Source organism: Taudactylus pleione, unplaced genomic scaffold (assembly GCF_031769625.1).
Source record: "Taudactylus pleione unplaced genomic scaffold, aTauple2 ptg000086l, whole genome shotgun sequence".
Taxonomy (NCBI): domain Eukaryota; kingdom Metazoa; phylum Chordata; class Amphibia; order Anura; family Myobatrachidae; genus Taudactylus; species Taudactylus pleione.
The window spans coordinates 27,407,614-27,429,526 of NW_028284488.1; the positions used below are offsets into that span (position 1 = coordinate 27,407,614).

The 21,913-nt window shown below is 48.2% G+C and overlaps 1 protein-coding gene across 2 annotated transcripts in view; it reads left to right on the plus strand.

Annotated features, from left to right (window-relative positions):
- Window positions 1-21,913, plus strand: part of PCLO (piccolo presynaptic cytomatrix protein) — a 345,027-nt gene that overhangs the window by 293,433 nt on the left and 29,681 nt on the right. For both annotated transcript variants that reach the window (XM_088468800.1, XM_088468802.1), the window contains one exon: window positions 94-152. In XM_088468800.1, coding sequence (XP_088324926.1) covers window positions 94-152 — 59 coding nt within the window. The remainder of the gene's footprint in view (window positions 1-93; window positions 153-21,913) is intronic.

A 21,913-nucleotide genomic window follows, 5' to 3' on the forward strand; every position in this document is an offset into this window, starting at 1 on the left:
AGCAGCTGCAACAAGATTAAAATGTGAGTTTCAATGTAATTATTCAAGGAGAACAGGTTGATTTTGTAGCGTAAACTTTTTATTTTTTTACAGTGGTAAAATGACCCAAAATGGACAAGATCAAACCGGGTTGGGCTTAACTGAAACAGAAGGTAAGACCTGTAGCCACATCTTTTCCATAAGTTTTCATCCCCAGTCTAATAATAATTGAAGCAATTATTAATGGAAATGAATGGTCAACTGCTTCACTGATGCGGGGCTTCACAATTTAAGGGCTTGACTTAGTTTGGTGTAATTGTTGTGTTGGCGGATATTGGATATGACCTAAAACAGACTTTTACAAGAGAAGATAAAATGTCTATATTGCAGTCAATACTGAGCTGAACCATCACACAAACGGAGTTTCCATGAAAACAATAGTGGTTTTGATGTACTGGAATTGGGATGCAAGTGTACATTACTTACAAAGCACTGATCCCTACAACCTGCTAGTAATGTACAAGTTTAGCTATAAAAAAGGCCCACTTTAAAGACATGAGTGTTATCTAAGTTATTGTGGATAATCGTATTAGCTGAAAATATAGTGTGTTGAAAACAAAATCAAATAAGCAAACTCAGTGAGGTCCGTGAAGGCTTCTGTGTGTAAAAAAATAGTAAACAGTAAAAAAAAAAAAATACTTAGCCTGCCTCTCTCAGCCAATGAATGCTCAGACAAAGCATTTACTGTATATAGGAAATACAGAGGCTTAGCCCCTCATTAGCGAGGTACCATCCGTGGGTTCGAGTAAGGCATTTTTTGTATTTTTTGAAGACACTGGATGCCTACAGGGACAGAAGAGGCCTGGAACAAGGAGTAGATGAGTATGGATTTTTTTTACAGGTGCCGTGGATTCTACTGGACAACTGGACGTGAATAGCTACAGGGATTCTAGGTGAGCATGAGTGAATGTGAGTGTGAATGTGTGCATGTTTGCTTTAATTAATATGTTCTGTCACAGTGTGTGCGTCTTGTGGTTATTTTAATATTTCTTTTTCAGGTGAACTAGAGGTACCAGCAGGCCCTTAATGCCCCACATGCTGGTACTTGTGGTTCTACAAGTACCGACATGCGGGGGAGGCTTGCTGGGACCTCTAGTTCACCAGTAAAAGTCAATATTATTAATTCTATTTTTACAAACACATTTACACAATAAACCCAGCACCCACCACCCAAGGGTGTCAGAGATAGACCTGGGGTGCCCTGGAGCAGGGGCGGATCTAGACTGTTCTTTTAGGGGGGGCCATATAATTGGTACTTATGACTCCTCCTCTTTCCTGTATTGGCATGTCCCCTTTCTGGTCCCAACACCTCCCCTTACAGGTTTTTTTTTTGGCTACAATGATTATTATAATGCATATGCACCAGCAGCCATCTCCCTGCAACCCCCCTTCCTGTCCAAGAGCAAAAGCCATCCTCCCCTTTGTGCAGGGGCAGAAGCAGCCATCTTCCTGCTCCCCCTTCCCCCAGCCATCTTCCTGCTCTCCCTTCCCCCAGCCATCTCCCTGCTCCCCCCTCTCCCAGCCATCTCCCTGCTCCCCCTTCCCCCAGCCATCTCCCTGCTCCCCCTTCCCCCAGCCATCTCCCTGTTCTCCCTTCCCCCAGCCATCTCCCTGCTCCTCTTTCCCCCAGCCATCTCCCTGCTCCCCCCTCTCCCAGCCATCTCCCTGCTCCCCCTTCCCCCAGCCAGCTCCCTGCTCCCCCTTCCCCCAGCCATCTCCCTGCTCCCCCCCTCCCCCAGCCATCTTCCTGCTCCCCCCTCCCCCAGCCATCTCCCTGCTCCCCCTTCCCCCAGCCATCTCCCTGCTCCCCCTTCCCCCAGCCATCTCCCTGTGCCTCCTTCCCCCAGCCATCTCCTTGCTCCCCCTTCCCCCAGCCATCTTCCTGCTCCCCCTCCCCCAGCCATCTCCCTGCTCCCCGTTCCCCCAGCCATCTCCCTGCTCCCCCTTCCCCCAGCCATCTCCCTGCTCCTCCTTCCCCCAGTCATCTCCCTGCTCCCCCCTCTCCCAGCCATCTCCCTGCTCCCCCCTCTCCCAGCCATCTCCCTGCTCCCCCCTCTCCCAGCCATCTTCCTGCTCCCCCTTCCCCTAGCCATCTCCCTGCTCCCCCCTCCCCCAGCCATCTCACTCCCTGCTCCCCCTTCCCCCAGCCATCTCCCTGCTCCTCCTTCTCCCAGCCATCTCCCTGCTCCCCCATCTCCCAGCCATCTCCCTGCTCCCCCTTTCCCCAGCTATCTCCCTGCTCCCCCCTCTCCCAGCCATCTCCCTGCTCCCCCTTCCCCCAGCAATCTCCCTGCTCCCCCCTCCCTCTGTCCAAGGGCAGCAGAAGTCATGCCCCCCTCTGTGCAGGGGCAGAAGCAGCCACCCCCCTGCTCCCCCCTTCCCCAGCCATCTTCCTGCTTCACCTCTTCCTCTACCCGAGGGCAGCAGGAGTTATCCCCCCTCCCCTCAGTGTGGGATCAGTAACAGTGGTGTAGGACGTAGGTTGTCTCCCTGCACAGTGTCAGTAGTGCACAGACAGCGCCACTGTGCAGGGATCACAGTCTACGGTCAGTCCTGCAGCAGGGTGCAGGGAGCCGGCAGTGCTCTCTCCCTCCTCGGCTCCCAATGACAGCCAGTCACAGACACACCAACCCGAAACGGGAGAGCATTACACAGGCTCCGATCACAGCACGTGCTGAGCACAGCCTGCTCAGCTCAGTGCATGATGCGGACTGTGCTAGAGGGGGGCGATCGCTCCAATCACCCCTTATGGATCTGCCACTGCCCTAGAGAGGGGAAACCCCTTTATTGGGGGGGTCCCCACCTCCCCAGGGATCCAGCCTGGGCGGACTAGCGGACAGGTATAATGGTTCCCCGGCTGTGTCATTACACTCCCGCTAGAAAGAGTCTGGTGCTGGTTATGGAAAATACAGGGGACTTCTACCCATTTTGTCCCCTGTATTTCTACAATCAGGCCAGCTCAACGGAGCCCGGTGCTGCTTCTTAAAATACAGAGGAACCCTATGCATTTTTTCCCATGTATTATAAGAACCAGGACAGGACTATACAGAGCCCGGGGCTGGTTATGCTTGTGAAAATGGGGGGGGGGGGGGGCAATCATCCACTTTTTTTGTTTTGTTTTGTGTTTACTGTTTACTTTTTTTAACACACAGAAACATGCAAAGATCTCACAGATCTGTGCGTGTTTCTGTGTAACTATGACCTGCTCACACTAGAATCACTAGCTTGAAGCAGGTCTGTTTTTTCAGGCAGTAATAGTGTGCGAGTTAAACACTTTTTTAAGCTGAACCAGTGGCGGGCTGGGCCGGGGGGCAGGGTGCCATGTGCCCCCAGGGCCACAGCGTCATGCGGGCCACGGGCAGTCTGTGTCACTGTGACACAGACTGCACCGCGTGTGTAGCGCTGACCGGATGGAGTTCGGTCAGCGCTACACAGCACAAACACACAGCCGCCGGAGCCGGCAGCTGTGTGTTTGCTTTAGCAGCTGATGAGAGTCAGACAGACTCTCATCGGCTGCTGCTCCCACTGCCAGAGCCGGACATCTTCCGGCTCCCGCAGTGGGTAATGGGAGTGACGCGTCACTCCCATGACGCGTCACTCCCATAATGTAAAGCGGCGGACGGAGGAGCTGATCTCGGCGGCGGGACCAGGAGCAGGAGCGGGTGTCAGGTAAGTGTTGTGTTTTTTTTATATATTATGTGTGTCTATTGCGGGGGGTCTGGCACTATAAGGAGGAGACCACTACTGGGGGCACTACAAAGGGGGGGACTACTACTACTGGGGGCGCTACAAAGGGGGACTACTACTACTGGGGGCACTACAAGGGGGGGGACTTCTACTACTGGGGGCACTACAAGGGGGGGACTACTACTACTGGGGGCACTACAAGGGGGGGATTACTACTACTGGGGGCACTACAAGGGGGGGGACTACTACTACTGGGGGCACTACAAGGATGGGTACTACTCCTGGGGGGGACTACTACTAAGAGCACTACAAGGGGACTACTACTAGGGGCATTGCATAGGGGGGAGGGGACTACTACTAGGGGCACTACATAGGGGGGAGGGGACTACCACTGGGGGCACTGCATCGAGGGACCACTGCTGGGGGCTCTATATAAAGGGCAATAGTGGGGGTACTGCATAGGGGGAAGACTACAACTGGGGCCACTATTTAAGGGGCACTGCATAAGGGTTACCACTACTGGGGGCACTATATAAGGGGCTTACTACTGGGGGCACAAGGGGCACTGCATAGGGGGGATCACTACTGGGGTCACTACTAGAGGCCTGCATAAGGGTGTCCTCTCCTGAGGGGGGGGGGCGCCGTAGCACGCACGTTCTTTCGGGCACCCTGGCTGCACGCTACTGCCCCCCAGGCTAAAAGTTGCCAGCCAGCCCCTAAGCTGAACCCTGCAAATCCTGCATTTGCCCCTGGTATGGGTACACATATGAATGCCTATATGTAATAGGGGGATATCCAATTACCAGCGCTAAAGTAGTGCTGCTAATTGATCGCGCCCGACGTCGGCACTTATCGTGGATATTTTTTGGGACATGAAAAATCCACGATAAGTGTCGTTTTTTCACCACCTATGTGTTTTCGGGAGAACTATCCTATTATTTTGACCGAAATATTAAGATAGGGTAAAAAAAAAACATTGGCAAAAAACGGGGATAATCGGCGAAAAAGGTTAGTTGCTAATAAATGCCCCCTCAGACATAGTTAGTTTGTGAAACTATGTGTTCAGCTTTGTGCCTAGTGCAGATACATACTTAAAAACAAGTATCATGATTCATGTAGCTTATAGATCATCATCTATCTTATTACCTATTTGGGCTCCTCATGATATTAATGTCTTATGATCACCAAGGTCAGTGCAGTGAGCCATAGTCAGACTGCACTATTTGTACAACAAGTATGTGTTCAGCATCCAACAATGTGATAACTTCCTATTAGGCCTCTCAGGGACTGGCCAAAGGTGTTTTTCCTATCAAATGTTCACCTACAAGCCATTAGTTTAACCCTATAATTACAGTAATATACTACCAAGCATTTCACATCAGTTTCAGTTGTGATTCTATGACATCTTTTTTATAGGTTGCTGTGTAGAAATGGTGGTACTGAGGGCCTGATTCAGAGCCGAACGCTCTGACCAGAGCGCTCGCTCTGAATCAGGGCCCTCCTCCATGAAAATGGAGCGTCCTCCTGGCCGCTCGCATAGCTGTGGGTGACCACCCACAGCTATAGCGAGCGGCCAAAATGATGATCACGATGGTCAAGACCATCGCGACCATCGGGCTTGCGGTAGGGTCTCGCTGCCGCAAGCCCTGTAGTGCTTTTGGCTCTATCAGAGCCAAAAGCACTCCCACTGACATCACTAGTGATGTCAGTGGGGCCGGCCCCAGACGGAGGCGTTCCCATAGGAACGCCTCCGTCTGGGCAGGCACGCCCACCAAAGCGGGCGTGCTGTCAATCACCATCGACAGCATGCCCCCTTTGGTGCGAGACCCATAATGACGGCTTGGCCGTCATTATTCGGGTCTCGCGCATGTGCACGTCGGAGCCGTCTCCGTCGTGCGCATGCGCACTTGGGCAACATCGACCCGCTTGCGAGCGCTCAGCACTCGCGAGCGAGTTTGAATCAAGCCTTTAGTCTAGAAGGGTAAATTGGGGCATGAGGGGTCTAATTTAAAGGTAAGAAATATAACTTTACAGAGTTTCCTTCTCAGGCTCAGTGATATTCACCCCCTAGAAAATGTTGTACATATACTGTAAATCTGGTGAACTTTACCATTATCAGCACAGTTAACAAATAGTTTAATATACAGTATTATTGTCATTATTTGCAAAGCAGATTTTTCACAAAACATACCAAGGTATATATGTTTACATGTATTTTAAGTGTATAGTGACTGGGTGATTTGGGTGCCACTGATATAATAGAAATTCCTTGTGCTCATTTCTTCTTCAGTTAACATAAATGTAGTCAGATTATGAATAATGCCATAAAACACTAAAAGCACTGACATATTTCAAAGTGACTGTAACTTTGTATTTCATTTTGTTTCTCTAGGAGTATTACTTAATATTTAAGGTAGGCTAAGCACTAAATCTTATTAGAATTTGTGTCAGATGTTCCTAGTGTATAAAATAGTGTATTTAATCATGGGCACAGGAATATCCGCTATAAAATATCACTTATTTACAGTATTACCTTTCTGACAAGAGTGATATAAATAAACAGGTTGCTATTTATCATGTGCTTTATAGATAGCATAATATAAAAAGAAAACCCTTAAAACAAACATACGTAATGGTCTGAAAAGAGTGTTAGGTACTGCAGCGTAAGACAAAAGGTAGGTGCGGAGAGTACAACGTGCATAGATTATAGCCAATATAATGGTACTACCAGGGGCGTAGTGCGTGCCCCCTCTTCTCTGGCAGCGCAGTAGATTCTGGCTTGGTGCCAGAATATACTGCGCATGTGCGGGTCTCTGGGAAAATTGCACCTGTGCCTTATTGACATCTCTACTGTGCATGCGCAAGTTATTTGGAAAATGTCCACCGCCAATTTCACTCTGGAGACTGCAAAGAGGTAAGTATAACTATATATAGGTGCAGGGTGTGCAGTGTGGACCCCCTGGACCAAGGGGCCTATGGGCTCGATTCAGACCCACTCGCTAGATGCGTTCGCGTGCAGCCATCAGCTGCCAAAGTATGGAAATCCGGTGATCGCACGGCAAGACATTAGCACGCCCATTATGTCTTGGCGTGCGATCACGGTGTGTATGTAGATGCCCACCAGCCTGCCATTAGACACCCACTTTCCCTTAGTAAAACACGTAATCTCCAGGAAGTGTATTAAACAATCGGTAACATCGAGTAACATCGGACCAATACGCAGCACTTGTGGCTGACCATACCCTACCGCAAGCTTCATAGTGTAATTCTTCATAGTGTAATTCAACCATGTGAGTACTTCATAGTGTAATTCAACCATGCCACGTGGTTGACGCTGCGTCTTAATTATGCACACCTCTGAAACGGCGTTAAGTCGCACAGACACGCCTGTTTTCGCACCATCACACCCCCGTTTCCATTGACCAACCCCTGCCACCACCCACAAATGGCATGTCCTGTCACCCATTCTAGCGATGGGTCTGTGCACCATACTTACCGACTTTTAGCTCCCTCCTTCCGGGAAGGGGGGTTCACAAAAAGGGTCGGGGTGGGGCCGTGCGATTGCGTCATCATGGCCCCACCCCCTTTTTACAATGTAGTGATTAACGGCAATGTGAAGCAGGGGATGGGGCCACGATGACGCGATTCAGCTCGAATCGTATCACGGGTCTCCCCTGCTGCTGGGGTTTATCGTGGAACCGCGGGGGGGTTGCCGGGGACCGGGAGGCTTGCCTGTCTTTCCAGGGGGCCGGGAGTGGCACCAGATTTTCGGGAAGCTCCCAGACAAATCGGGAGGGTACGTAAGTGTGTCCTGTACCCATTATAGATATGCCACTGGGTACTACATAACTAAGTCCATGAATAAGGCTATTGTTTTAATATTGACACTTGATTTGGGTTTTGTGCACAGACCCCTCACTAGAATTAGTGACAGGACGAGCCGTTTGTGGGTGGTGACAGGGGTTGGTCGATGGAAACGGGGGCCTGATTAAAGTAATGTGAATATTTCATATATTTTCTAAATTATATTAGACATAGGATGTATTATCCAGAATTCTTGGGACATTTTTTTAATAAAAAAAAATAAAGTATCACGCATAAAAGATTCTATATCACGTTTAAAGAATAACTATGTTTTTCCCAATATTGCCCCTGGCCTCTCCTCATTACATTGGTTAGTAGCACTTCTCATAGTGCCTGTAGGAAGAAATATACAGTGCTCATATGTGCATGACATTTACTGTGCAACAGCAAATATTGGTCTTTCTCTTCTACTTTTTGTGGATTTTTTATGGAGCTTATTTGGATGATCGATTTCCCTATAAATAATTCCATACCTGTAATGTTAATTATTTGCATCATTTTACAATAGCTTGTATAAAATAGCATATCCTGCTATACATCTTCTTGTTAAATGGATTCTTTATATCAGTTTGTCAATAGTCATGTCGACATTGATAATGTCAACATGGTGCATATGCTGATAGACAATATGTCGACATGTTCAGCATGCAGCATATCGGTATTGATTAAATGCCAACATGGTCACAATGTCAGCAATACATTTTTCAAGTGAGCCTAACCCTAATGCCAGTGGCATCACAAGTGGGCCGCACAGGGCTGACACCAAAGTGCCGACTCCCACTCAGTGACAGGAGCCGTGTGCTGCACTGTAGCATTACATGCAGCACTCGGCTCCTGACACAGTGACGCAACTGGTACTGCAAATACCCTGGTCCCCGGGGTCAGTCCGCACCTCTGGGACCCCCCCCCCCCGGAGAGACAAAATTTGGGATTTGGACCATGAGGTCACATCCCCTTACCAGGAGGCCACACCCCTTACCATGAGGCCTACACTGGGCCGGATTAAGGGGAGGGCGACAGGGGCAGTTTTCCCTGGGCCCCCACACACAGAGGGACCCCCACCTCTAGAGTACGCAGGGGGAGTTCTGAGTAGCTAGAAACCCCCCTGAAGGACCAATTCCTCCTGCTACCGTGGCCGGAGGCGGCGGAGCCAATATGACAAGCCCCGCCCCCAAATGACCTGCAAAACGTGGCATTACGACACGAGGTCGCGGAGCCTAAGGATGTCAGCAGCAGCTGCATAAAAAGTAAGTGTGTATACTGCATGTACTGTTTTATTGTGTATATATGTGTATGTATGTATTAATGTGTATATATGTGTTAGTGTTTGTGTATACTGCTGTGTGTGTATGTGTTTGTGTGTGTATACTGTATATGTGTCTATGTATGTGTTTATGTGTGTGTATATTGTATATGTGTGCATGTATGTGTTCATTAGTATATATATGTGTTAGTGTGTATGTATGTGCTTGTGTGTGTATAAAATATATGTGTGAATTTAATATATATATATATATTATATACGTTTGCTACATATAGATATATATATATATATTTATAATGTGTGCTTGTTTAATACACATGTGCATAAATAAATTAAAAAACCAAAAAATTATCAAAAAAAATATATCTAATTTATATAACCCCCCCCCTCCCCAGAAAATCCTGAATTTGCCCCTGCCCACACAGCGTCGGGGTGACCCTGCGGAGAGCAGGTGTCCAGTGTACCCTGTTCCCGGATGGGGGCTGAGCTGCCGCAGATCTGTGTTCTGTATGCAACAGCACAGTCAGCGCTGCCGCATAGAGCGCAGAGTGGCTCCCGAGTCCCCTCATCAGCATCACGTGACACATCCTATCCGCGATGCTGATCACTGATGTCAGGCCTCAGTAGCTGCTCTGCGCTCTATGCAGCAACGCTGCATGTGCTGCTACATTCACAACACAAAGCCAGAAGGTAAGTAATCAGGGAGGGTGGGGGTAGGCTCCGTGTGGCGGGGGTGGGAGGGTAGGCTCCGTGTGGCTTGGTGGGGGACCCCACAACTTAGTTGCCCCAGGGCCCCCACAAGCCTTTATTCGGCCCTGGGCCTACGCCCCCTTTTAACAGCACGCGCATGCACTACACAGCTGTAGTACTGACCGCACCAGGTGTCACCCAGTGGAGGGATGCCACTGCCTAATGCTAACTCTAACACCGACACTATGTCAACATGTCTTATGACGACATTTCAACTTTGATGACATCATAACGTTCAACATTCTGATGTTGACATTATGAATGTCGACATAGTGAATGTAAACATCATTACTACATACCTGTTAAACTGAGTCACATCACTCTAAGGCAAGAATCTACTAAGGGTCGATTTGCAGAAATGGCTCGTAAAACACTCTTCTCTTAGTTTCTTACAAGCTGATTTGCTGTTCACCAAACCAATGAATGGAAAATCAATATATAATGTTCTGTCAGAAAATGCTGCATTCGGCATCCGGCATACACTTAACGGGTCTGAGGTCGGCTGTATCCTGGTGCCTCCTCATTCACTAAGCTGTATGCTAATACTTGTTCTGCGCTCAGAGGAGTAGTTAGGTGCCATGGTGCCCGGAGCAAGGGTATGTTTCGGCGCCCCCCCTCCCCTGTACTGAATTTGGGGGTGTGGCCAACATGTGGCGGCAAGTTACATTTGAAAATAAAAAATATAAAAAATTCTAATTTGGTGACATAGGGCCTGATTCAGCAAGGATCTCAATTGCATAGCTGCTTGCAGGCAATAAAGCAAATGCAGCAGGAGGGGAATTGGTATGAAATACCGCATGGCCGGGAGTTCGAATCCCGGCAGCGGCAGCCCGACAAAACAGCAGAGCCCCGCAGCGGAAGCCCGACAGCGCTGGAAATCCCGATCGTGGTAAGGTAAATATCAACTGACCTAGCCCCCCTAACCCTAACCCTCCTTAGGGGTGCCTAACCCTAACCTCCCCCCCTGTGCCTAACCCTAATCCCCCCTCTAAGTGCCTAACCCTAACCCCCCCTTCCCCGCTGCCTAAACCTAAGTCCCACGGGGGGGTGCCTAACCCTAAGTCCCCCCCGGGGGTGGCTAACCCTAACCCTCCCTCCCCCTATCCTAACCGTAACCCTCCCAGGGGGGTGCCTAACCCTAAGTCCCCCCCCGGGTGCCCTAAACCTAACCCTCCCCCCCCCGCGGCTGTCCGCTCGCGGCACCCGGCATCCCTTCGATCGGGATGCCGGGCACCGGTCTCCCGGCGTCGGGGAAATGACAGGTGTCTAGATATAGATATATATAAAGCAGTCGGGAAGCCGGCTGTCGGGAATACGGCAGCCGGCTTCCTGATTGTATACCACAGGAGGTGTATGACACCCCCTGCTGTATTTGCGATCCCAGCACTGAAAAAGAGGTTGCAGGCTGGGATCAACATCGCGACCATCGGTGGTCGATGGTCATGATGGTGGACGGCACCGGGCAGCCAGCCAGCTGAGTAAGCGTCAGCTTGCTCAACCTGGCCTGCATGCGAGCCCAGAAAACTGCATACGTCCACGCAGTCTCTGGGCTTGCCAGTCCTGGAAAACGGGGTGGACACACCCTGTTTCTGGCAACGGCAGCTGCCCTCACCCCCACAACGCCCCTTCAATGTCTCTGCCTGTCAATCGGGCAGAGGCATACAAGGCCCAGACTTTGCAAACCCAGTCATGGTTGACTAAGTACAGGGAAAAAAATGCGTAGGGTCTCCCTGTACTTAGTTCAACCAGCACTGGGCTATGGGAACCAGTCCTGGTTCTGGAATTACAGGGACAAATTTGCATAGGGTCTCCCTGTAAGTCTAATGGGGGACTGATGCCACAGCCAGGGAAGCCCTATCACTGGCCCCCCAGCCGCAGCATCAGCCCTGACCACTAGTCAGCCCAGGCCAGGGATCCCTGGGGAGTTGGAGACCCCTCCAATAAAGAGATCTCCCTCTATAGGGAACCCCTAGCCTAGGCTGATAGCCTGGGGCTATCCCCGCCACCCCTGGGAGGTGGGTGGCGGGTTGATTGTGTTAGTGTAGTGTAAAAATAGAAGAATAAAATCATTGTCCTTACAGTAGAACTGCAGGTCCCAGCAAGCCTCTCCGACATGCTGGTACTTGGAGAACCACAAGTACCAGCATGCGGGGCATTAAGGGCCCACTGGGACCTGTAGTTCACCTGTAAAGAAATGTTGAAAAAAACACTCACACACCTTACACAGTATAAGTTTAATACATACATTCACACTCACACATACTCACCTATATTACCTCGAGTGGTCCCCTTGTCCAGTAGGCATCCAAGGTGTTGTTAAAATAACTATCCTAACCAGGATGATTATTACTTTCCGAATGAAGCGCTCAGAGGTGGCTTCCTCCTTTGAAGGTCCATGTCTAAGCGTTCATTGGCTGAGAGCGGTCAGGCCCCGCCTCTCAGCCAATGAACAGCTCCCTCCATTGAACTCAATTGAGAGCCGCAGGGTAACTAAAGTTACCCTGCGGTTCCCATCTTTGAGTTGCTGGTTGAACTAAGTACAGGGAGACCCTACGCAATTTTTTCCCTGTAATTAGTCAACCAGGACTGGGTTTGCAAAGTCCGGGGCTGGTTCTGTTTTGGGGGTGGACCTCACGTAATTTTTTATAAACATTTAACTCTTTATTTGCTTTTTACAGTCAGATACATGCAGGCATCTCACTGATGTTTGCATGTATCTGTGTCAATCTGACCTGCTCATGCTCAAATCGAAAGCATGAAGCAGGTCTATTCATTTGGTGATTTGAAGTTCGATTTGAAGTCCGATTTTGAGGTCGATTTCAAACCGAATGATAGTAAATAAGGGTTTTGTGTGTTGGGCTATGTAAAAGTACCAATGTTTTCCCGATGTTCAATTTGAGGCCGATTTGACTAAAATTTTGTAAATACCCAAATGCAAAATGGAATACAAATCGAATGAAAATCGCACCTCAAATCACTCAAAATGCCAAATCGAACTATAGTAAATTTACCCCTAGGACTCTTGCCTCAGAACTTCCCTGGAAAATAGCGCTTTCTGCGAAGACAGATATCTGTTTCAGAGAACGAGCACAGGAGAAGTATAAGTGCGGTAATCCAACTTTCGAGTGACACTGTGTTTCAATCCACCAGTTAAACTTCCAGGTGTTTTTTGTTGTAGAGGCATGGAAGTGGGTCAAATTGTGTTTGAGTTGTTTGCTGACGTGCTCATGAAATCGTCTATGATTTTCCGACCACAGTGCACTGGTGAAAAAGTTGTTGGGCAAACAACAGGAAATTCTTTACATTTTAAATGACGTACTGTCCATAGAATAATACATAAATGAATCTTGCTCTAGGGTGGATATTTTCAAAATAATATGAACATATGTAGAAAATCTATATGGAGTGAAATTTGAAGATGAAAACTTTCATAAACATGATAAAGAAGCTCTACTCAGGATGGTCAATGCAGGTTCAAATACTAATGGCTCTCAGTTATTCATCAAAAATGTGCCCACTTTCCATTTAGATGATGATTAGGATGGCTCTTAACTATTAAAATATTGGAATATGTTGAAGTTAAGACAAAGAAATCTGCAAAGTTGTGATAGCAGAGTGGGGAGTGGCAGAAGGAGGTGATTAGGTCATGGCTCCATTCAAGTCTCTGGTGAAACCTACTCTGACTTTCCAGAGGACTCTGGTGTTGAAATAAATGATGTTAGACAAATAGTACAGCAGAATATGTAAAAAAAAAAAAAATAGTAACACCTTTATATCACTCACTTGGACCATTATGGTTAAACACAGAAGATGAAAGAGTTCCTATTAAGTCCAACAAGAATGAAGATTTTATATTATATTCAGAAAAGTGCAAAGTTTTGTGAGTCTTTTATTCAGTTGAAGTTTATTTTAAAACCATGGGCCAAATGTAATAGGGTGAGAGTTTAGAAAATGTAGCAGTAATGTTTCTCACTTTTTATTCTCGGCCAATGTAATAGAGTCCGAGAAGATGCAAATTTAAATGTTTTTAGACTCAAAAAACTCTAACGATTTAAACTCGACCAATGTATTAGTGTGAGAGTTTACTGCTAAACTCTCATATTTTCTAAACTCTCACCCTATTACATTTGGCCCCATGTATGTGTTTACTTATTTTTAATCTTGTAGTGTATATTATTCTGGCTCCACAGGTGATCAGGAAAAGCTCCTGTGCTTTGAGTACAGTGCTGGTAGTCTCAGTGATGGGGAGGCGTGCTGTTTTTGGCACTCCCGTGCACAGTAGAAGCACTAACCTTGTGCTGAGCACCCTGGGGCTGTTTTTTTTTATATAACACCCCTATAGGCTACTAGTAGAGTGATGTTAAGTATTCTTTGCTAACACCGTCCCTACGCACCTTATTAATATTTGGTCTTCAGCTACATATTTTCTTTAGACTCGGGGCTTGGATCGTAGTTGTTAATACACATGCAATTGGGCAATTATTGGTTCTGCGCATGCATATGCATTGCAGTGCGCGTGCGCGAACTGGCTACTGCGATCAGGACTGTGATCGCAGTGACTACACTTACCCATCGCAGAGTGATTGACAGGAAGTACCATTTGTGGGAGGTGACGGGGGGGGTTGCTGGCAAAACACAGGCAGCCAGTGTGTTTCAATGCCGTTGCATGGGCGTGCATAAATTATCCACTGCAATACCTGACGCAGCTCAGTGACTCAGTGCGTGCGATGAGGTTCATGATTGTTTTGCAGTCTTGCTAAACATTATGGATGTGTGTAAGGTAAAGTGGATGTCCTTGTGTAATGCTGCGAGGGCATAGTGATCGCAAGGAATTAGCATACTCATAATATCGCAATTGAACTGCATGCTTAATCGTAGCTGCGATCACAATAGCGATCCATGCTGAATCAGGCCCTCTGTTCATATGCATATATCCCAAAATTATTCTATATTAGGGTAATACAAAAATAATGCTCAGAATTCACCAGTGTAGTTACACTTAGGGCATTGATTAAAATGACCATCAGGAGAATACAATTAGCCAATCATATTATAATACTGTATGTCTTGTGGACTAGATGAGGGATGTAGTCTGGATGCCGACGGTCTAAATGCCGACCGCCGGCTTCCAGACTCTCAAATCCCAGTGTGGTACTAATGACAGGCATTTAAAATTCAACGCCTGTCACTAACCATACGGCGGAAGGCCGCCGCCCGGCATACTGAATGAAGGTAAGCCGGGCGCCGGGTGCGGACAGCCGCGGGGGGGGGGGAGGGTTGGGTTTAGGGCTCCCGGGGAAACTTAGGGGTAGGCGCCACTGGGAGGGTTAGGCTTAGGCTAGGGGAAGGGGGGTTAGGGTTGGGCACCCCCGGGGGAGGTTAGGGTTAGGCACCCCTGGGGGAGGTTAGGGTAGGCACCTACCCGGGGGACTTAGGTTTAAGCAGCGAGGAAGGGGGGGTTATGATTAGGCACTTAGAGGGGGGATTAGGGTTAGGCACTTGGGGAGGAAGTTAGGGTTATGCACCGCTAAGGGGGGGTTAGGGTTAGGGGGTAGAATTAGGTTAGCGCTACTTACCTTAGGGACGATCGGGATCTTTACCCTTGCCGGGCTGCCACTGTTGGGATTTAATAACTACTACACCCCTAGATGAGAATGTAACTTTTCCCACACTAATTATACATGACCTAAGCCGAAAAAAGCTGTTTAGGACCTTTGGGACATTTTGGCATTACTTACGTCTAAAATATTAAATAGTTCCTGACTCATGGTCCTATATAGAGGGGTTGGGTACAGGATCCCGGTGGTCAGGATGCCGATGGTCAGAAGGATTAGCCCTAGAAGGCATAGTAAGTGATCCTAGAATGGAGAGAGTGATAAATATAGGTGTAGGGTAGCACTCTTTATTTGATCACTCCATTTAATCTAGCTGAGCAATGTATCGCAGTTCTCCCACCCTCCTCTGGCCCAGGGCCTAAACTAAGATTTTTGTCATCCGGGGCAAGGTAGTAATTTACCCCCTCCCCTAACACAACTATAGACTGCCCTTTCAGAAACCCCCCCACCCCTGGTATCTCTATAACAGTCTGTGTATCCCCCCTTCTCGTAACACTGCAGCAGCCTGTGTATCTCTCCCCTATATCTCTGCAGGAGCAGACTGTGTCTGTGTTACCCTTCCCACCACCACCCCTTACCTGGATCATTTTCTTGCTCCTCCTTAAGGCAGCAACAGGCTCCTCGCACATTGTTCTTCAGCATGCGTGATTTTATGACGCCACCCCCATAATTCGCCCTGGCCTACCTTCCGAAGCCTATACCCACCACGGCATGCATCCAACTCATCACAGGTTTCACGCTTTTTGTCTCTGACCATCTCGGCACCCCCTATAATCCAGCACCCGGGGCATGTGCAATGCAGCACCCGTGGCTTTTTTCCACGGCAAGTTCAGTTGTGCTTTGTATACAGATTCAGTCGCACACAGATATACAAGTGTTGCATATCACATTAATCAACACAGTCTCCTGGTGCATCGCAGTCAAATCACATTGCAACTAAAACGCATTTTCGGGCAAAAATACACCCGGCTAGCAGAGTAGCACAGGACCTGGCGGCTCACTCACACCAGGCATCTTGTGGCACATGGCATATTGAGGCTATATGTATGAGGAAACATCTCTACATGAATAAGTCTGATTTGTGTTTTTAGATAGGAAGATGCTGCTGTACATTATGAGGATGATTCAGAGGTGGACGCTATTATAGTAGCAGCTGCATCTTTATTCTGATGGCATCCTATTGAGATGGCCAGTGGTTGCAGTGTGAATCCGCCGATGTCCATTCAAAGGCACACTATCAGCGCAGCAATGGCCACACCATTGAACATTGCATCTGCCCAGTGGCAGGCGCAGAATATCCGGCTGAACATTGTCAACCGGTGTAAGTGCAACTGCGTCCTTATATGGATTTGCTGACACCAACATGCCTGCAATACACACGTCTGGTAGTCTATTTGCCACCCCAGAAACATCCTGTCAGGATTCAGTCTGGGATCGGCTGTTACTTATCTCAGCGCCGGTTTCCCCTCACTAGCGAGCGTGGTGAGACATCAGGTGCAGTGGTAGGTGACACGCTGAGTATTCTCCCCGGGGGCCCAGGTGACTTCCATGCAATCCTCCATATCGGAGTTCCTGCGGCGGTGGTCATGGGTGCAGCAATGTTGCTCCGCACACACTGCACCCATTATAGATACGCCACTGCCTATTTGTACTGTATTCCAAGAAACCAAGAACAAATTGATACTGATGATTTGTCTTTCAAATTACCTACACTTTCAAAAGTCTTGTTTCCCCAAAACTAACAGTAGGTGTGGTTAATGATCAGAATATACAGTAGTGACAATTTTCTCTGTCATAATCATCTCTTTCTAGTTCAGTAAATTGCACTTTATGGGTGAAAATGCAGAGCTGAACGCAAGTAATTATTATTTTAATAATATCAGGGACGTATTTATAATGGGTGCAAGGTGTGCAGTGCACACGGGCCCCTGGGTCCAGAAGGGCCTACACCACACACCCTGCACCCAGTTATTCAATACTTACCTCTCCGGAGTCCCGTGTCACTACCAAAATGGCACTGTGGCCATTTTAACAGCATTTTGCGTATGCACAGTAAGGAATATTCCGTGAAAATGGCTGCTGCGCCATTTCCCCGGTGACCTGCACATGCACAGTAGGATATTTGTTCATGGTATGGAACAGGGAAAAAACAAGGAGTGCACATTAGTGGCAGGGATAGTGCTAGGAGGAGAAAAGGAGGTAAGAAGCCCTGTCTGTAAGACCTACGGTTTAACCAGAAGGGTAAACTGAGACAGAGAGTAGGTAGGCGGACAGAGGGGATGATGAGTGACGAGTTAATAGAATGGGGAGGAAGGTTTCTATGAAGAGGTGAGTCTTAAGGGCTTGTTTGAAGATGCGGATGCTGGTAGATAGTTTGATTGTAGTAGGGAGTTCTAGAGGAATGGAGCAGCACATGAGAAATCTTGGATGAGGGAGTGAGAGGAGGTGAGCAGAGAATAGGTGAGGGTGTAAGGGATCGTGGACATGAATAAGGTTTTGTAGATGTACGAGGAAGTTCAGTGATTTAGGGCTTAGTTTGTGAGAATGAAGAGTTTGAACAGTATTCTGAAGTGGATGAGTAGCCAGTGAAACAGTTTTCAGAGGTATGAGACTAACAAAGAGCAGCAGGAGAAAGAAATGAGAGAGGCAGTCATCCAGGTGACATCCAGAAAGAGAACCAGATCACGTCTGACCCTGCTCATGCGCTGCAATATTAAAATGAAATGTTAAAAAAAACACATCAAGCAGATTCCCATGGCCATTTACCCCTTCTCCCACCTTTCTCTGCAGCAAACAGCTCCAAAGTTGATATAGAGCGGAGAAGGGATTAAGGTGGCGCCCTAACAACAAAAAAAGCTATCTTCATGTTCCCTAAACAATTAACAGGCATTGGCCCAGAGCATTTAAAATGGGACCAGCCCAGGGAGAATGTGCCCCATGCCCTGCTCGCCCATGGTTAGGAATAAGCATATACCTCTATATACCTGATGCAGATGTTTTCAGTTAGAAATATCTTATACAGGTAATAATGCATGAATGCTTATAATTTAGTGAATAGGTACAATGCTTTCACAAATAGGGGGAATGGAAAGAGTGAGAATGTTAGCATAGGGAGGCCGAACCAACAAGGATGTAGTTTGGCAGCAGATTGTTAGGATTTGAGAACAGGTGAGTTTGTAAGCAGTGTTTAAAAAAATGTAATATACAGTAGTAAGACATGACAGTGTATTCCATAAGTGTGGAGTTGTACAGGAGAAGTCTGGAAAGCACAAATGTGGTTATCAGTGGGAAATAGAGGCCCAAATCACAGTGTGGAACAGAAAAGACGGGAGCAGGAGCACACTTAGGGCGGGGTACATTTACTAAGGTCGAATGACATCGAATGCGACTAAATTGCTCCATTCGATGTCTAAAACTCTGCCGACAACATGTTAGCCCTGTGTTAATGTAGCTAGGGAAAGGGGGGCCCTGTGTTAATGTAGCTAGGGGAAGGGGGCCCTGTGTTAATGTAATTAGGGGAAGGGGAGCCCTGTAATAATGTAACTGGGGGAAGGGGGCCCCTGTGTTAATGTAGCTAGGGTAAGGGTAGCCCTGTGTTAATGTAGCTAGGGGAAGGGGGGCCCTGTGTTTTAATGTAACTAGGGGAAGGGGGGCCCTGTGTTAATGTAACTAGAGGAAGGGGGGCCCTGTGTTAATGTAACTAAGGAAAGGGGGGCCCTGTGTTAATGTAAGTAGGGGAAGGGGGCCCTGTGTTAATGTAAGTTGGGGAAGAGGGCCCTGTGTTAATGTAACTAGGGGAATGGGCCCTGTGTTAATGTAACTAGGGGAAGGGGAGCCCTGTGTTAATGTAACTAGGGGAAGGGGGGCCCTGTGTTAATGTAACTAGAGGAAGGGGGGCCCTGTGTTAATGTAGCTAGGGGAAGGGGGGCCCTGTGTTAATGTAACTAGGGGAAGGGGGCCCTGTGTTAATGTAACTAGGGAAAGGGGGGCCCTGTGTTAATGTAACTAGGGGAAGGGGGCCCTGTGTTAATGTAAGTAGGGGAAGGGGGCCCTGTGTTAATGTAACTAGGGGAAGGGGGCCCTGTGTTAATGTAACTAGGGGAAGGGGAGCCCTGTGTTAATGTAACTAGGGGAAGGGGGGCCCTGTGTTAATGTAACTAGAGGAAGGGGGGCCCTGTGTTAATGTAGCTAGGGGAAGGGGGGCCCTGTGTTAATGTAGCTAGGGGAAGGGGGGCTCTGTGTTAATGTAACTAGGGGAAGGGGGCCCTGTGTTAATGTAACTAGGGGAACGGGGGCCCTGTGTTAATCTAACTAGTGGAAGGGGGACGTGTGTTAATGTAACTAGGGGAAGGGAGGCCTGTGTTAATGTAACTAGGGGAAGGGGGCCCTGTGTTAATGTAACTAGGGGAAGGGGGGCCCTGTGTTAATGTAGCTAGGGGAAGGGGGCCCTGTGTTAATGTAGCTAGGGGAAGGGGCCCCTGTGTTAATGTAACTAGGGAAAGGGGGGCCCTGTGTTAATGTAACTAGGGGAACGGGGGCCCTGTGTTAATGTAACTAGGGGAAGGGGGGCCCCTGTGTTAATGTAACTAGAGGGAAGGGGGCCCTGTGTTAATGTAACTAGGGGAAGGGGAGCCCTGTGTTAATGTAGCTAAGGGAAGGGGAGACCTGTGTTAATGTAGCTAAGGGAAGGGGAGCAGTTTCTGGGATGGTGGAAGGGGAGCACAGTGTGGGATGTAGATTTTTATTAATATATTCACACTAGATAGATATAACAAATGGATAATAAATAAATGAGCCCCTGAATAGAGAAGTGAAGACCCGGTGGCTGCTGCTGTGTAACAGTCCCTGGGCTGCTTGTTGATCTTCTGTGCTGCAAGCCGGATCCTGCCGCCCGCTGAGACACAATGGTGAGCAAGGGGATTTGTGGTGGAAGGATATATATAGGTGTTCTGTGTGGGGGGGGGAGATAGGTGTGTGAGAGAGTTGTCGGTGGGGAGGGGGCGGAGGCTGTGGTTGTGTGAAAGAGTGTTATGGCGCATACTGTATCCACTGCACTATTCGACCCATGAGTAATTTTGTGTAGTGTGTTGCCGGCAGTACTGTGCTCAATGTCCTTAACGACATTGCGCACACACACTGAACGATATCATTCATATCGTCAGGTTGGACTGCAGGTTTGGGCGATGTATGATGTCGTCAACAACCAGTGGGAGCACGCATTGCTGGTCGTTGACGGCATATCCACTGGACGATATAATGAACGTTAACGATATCGTCTAGTGGATACGTGGCTTAAGATTTGTTAGTATAAGGGTTTTCAGTTGGGGGGCAGTGTTCATATTTAAGTGTTTTAACATGGATAACAACATTTCCCAGCATATAGAGGGTTATGAGGATGCCGCAATCCACACGTGTATGTGCCACCACCACTGACCGTCTACCGTCCGCTGCAATGTTTAATCATAGCAGTGCACTCAGCTTCTTCTCAGCCGGATGCACCACTGCTAATATATATTACAACGGGCAGCGATGCAGCTGCCTGCGCTGTGTGCTCTACCCCATCCCCGTATCCTGCAGTGTATCTACCATGACATAATGTGTATAAGGGGCTCTACTGTGTCTTACAGTGTATAAACGTCTCTACTGCATTGTAACATGTATAAAGGGCTCTACCATGGCATAATTTGTAAAAGGGGCTCTACTGTGACGTAACATGTTTAAGTGTCTCTACTATGGTGTAACGTGTATACGGGGCTCTATTGTGTATCGTGCGTAAGGGGCTTTATTGAGATGTAATGTGCGTAAGGAGTACTACTGTGTGCTGTAGTGTGAATTACGGACACTACTGTGTGGTGTAATCTGAATAACGGACACTACTGTGTGGTTTAATGGGAATTAGTACTATTCTGTGGCCACACTCCTTCCCCATGAAGCGACACCCCTATATTTTGCAGCATGCCTCTGGCACGCACTGTCCCTCTTGCTACAGTAGGGAGGCGCCAAAGGAAACATTCGCCCTGAGCTCCAGAAGGTCTAGAACCGGCCCTGTCTGTGAGTGACACATGCTGCATATCATTTTAATCAGCAGAAGCTGCTTGTACTACCTATTATGCATTTGAAGGTAAAAAGTCGCACAAAAAGAGTCACATGGAGCTACCGTATTATGTGTAGCGTGACTTGTGGCACACAGAGGATAGATGTATGTGGACACATCTGTAAGTACCCAGAGTTTTTAATATTTTAAAGTTAGCAAAAAAACAGCATGGCCCCCTCCCCAAAAGAACAACCAGCATCAGGCTTTGGAGACTCAGCACTGCTTGTGCTAAGTACAGGGGACAAATGACGTAGGGGGTCCCCGTATTAAGCACAACCAGCACCAGGCTGTTCAGAACCAGTCCTGGTTGCCAAAATACAGGGGACAAAAGATGTAGGGGTCCCTCGTATTAAGTGCAACCAGCACTGGGCTCTGAACCTGTCCTGGTTCCCCTGTAAATTCCAGAACCAGCATCGGACTGGTTCTAGTGGGGAGGGGTAATGCCACAGCCAGGGAAACCCTATTACTGGGTCACAATGCCAAAGCATTACCCCTAACCACTAGTCAGCCCAGGTCAGGGATCCCTGGGGAGCTGGGGACCCCCCCCAATAAAGCAGTCCCCCTCTCCAGGGCACCGCCCTACACTATCAACCTGGCACC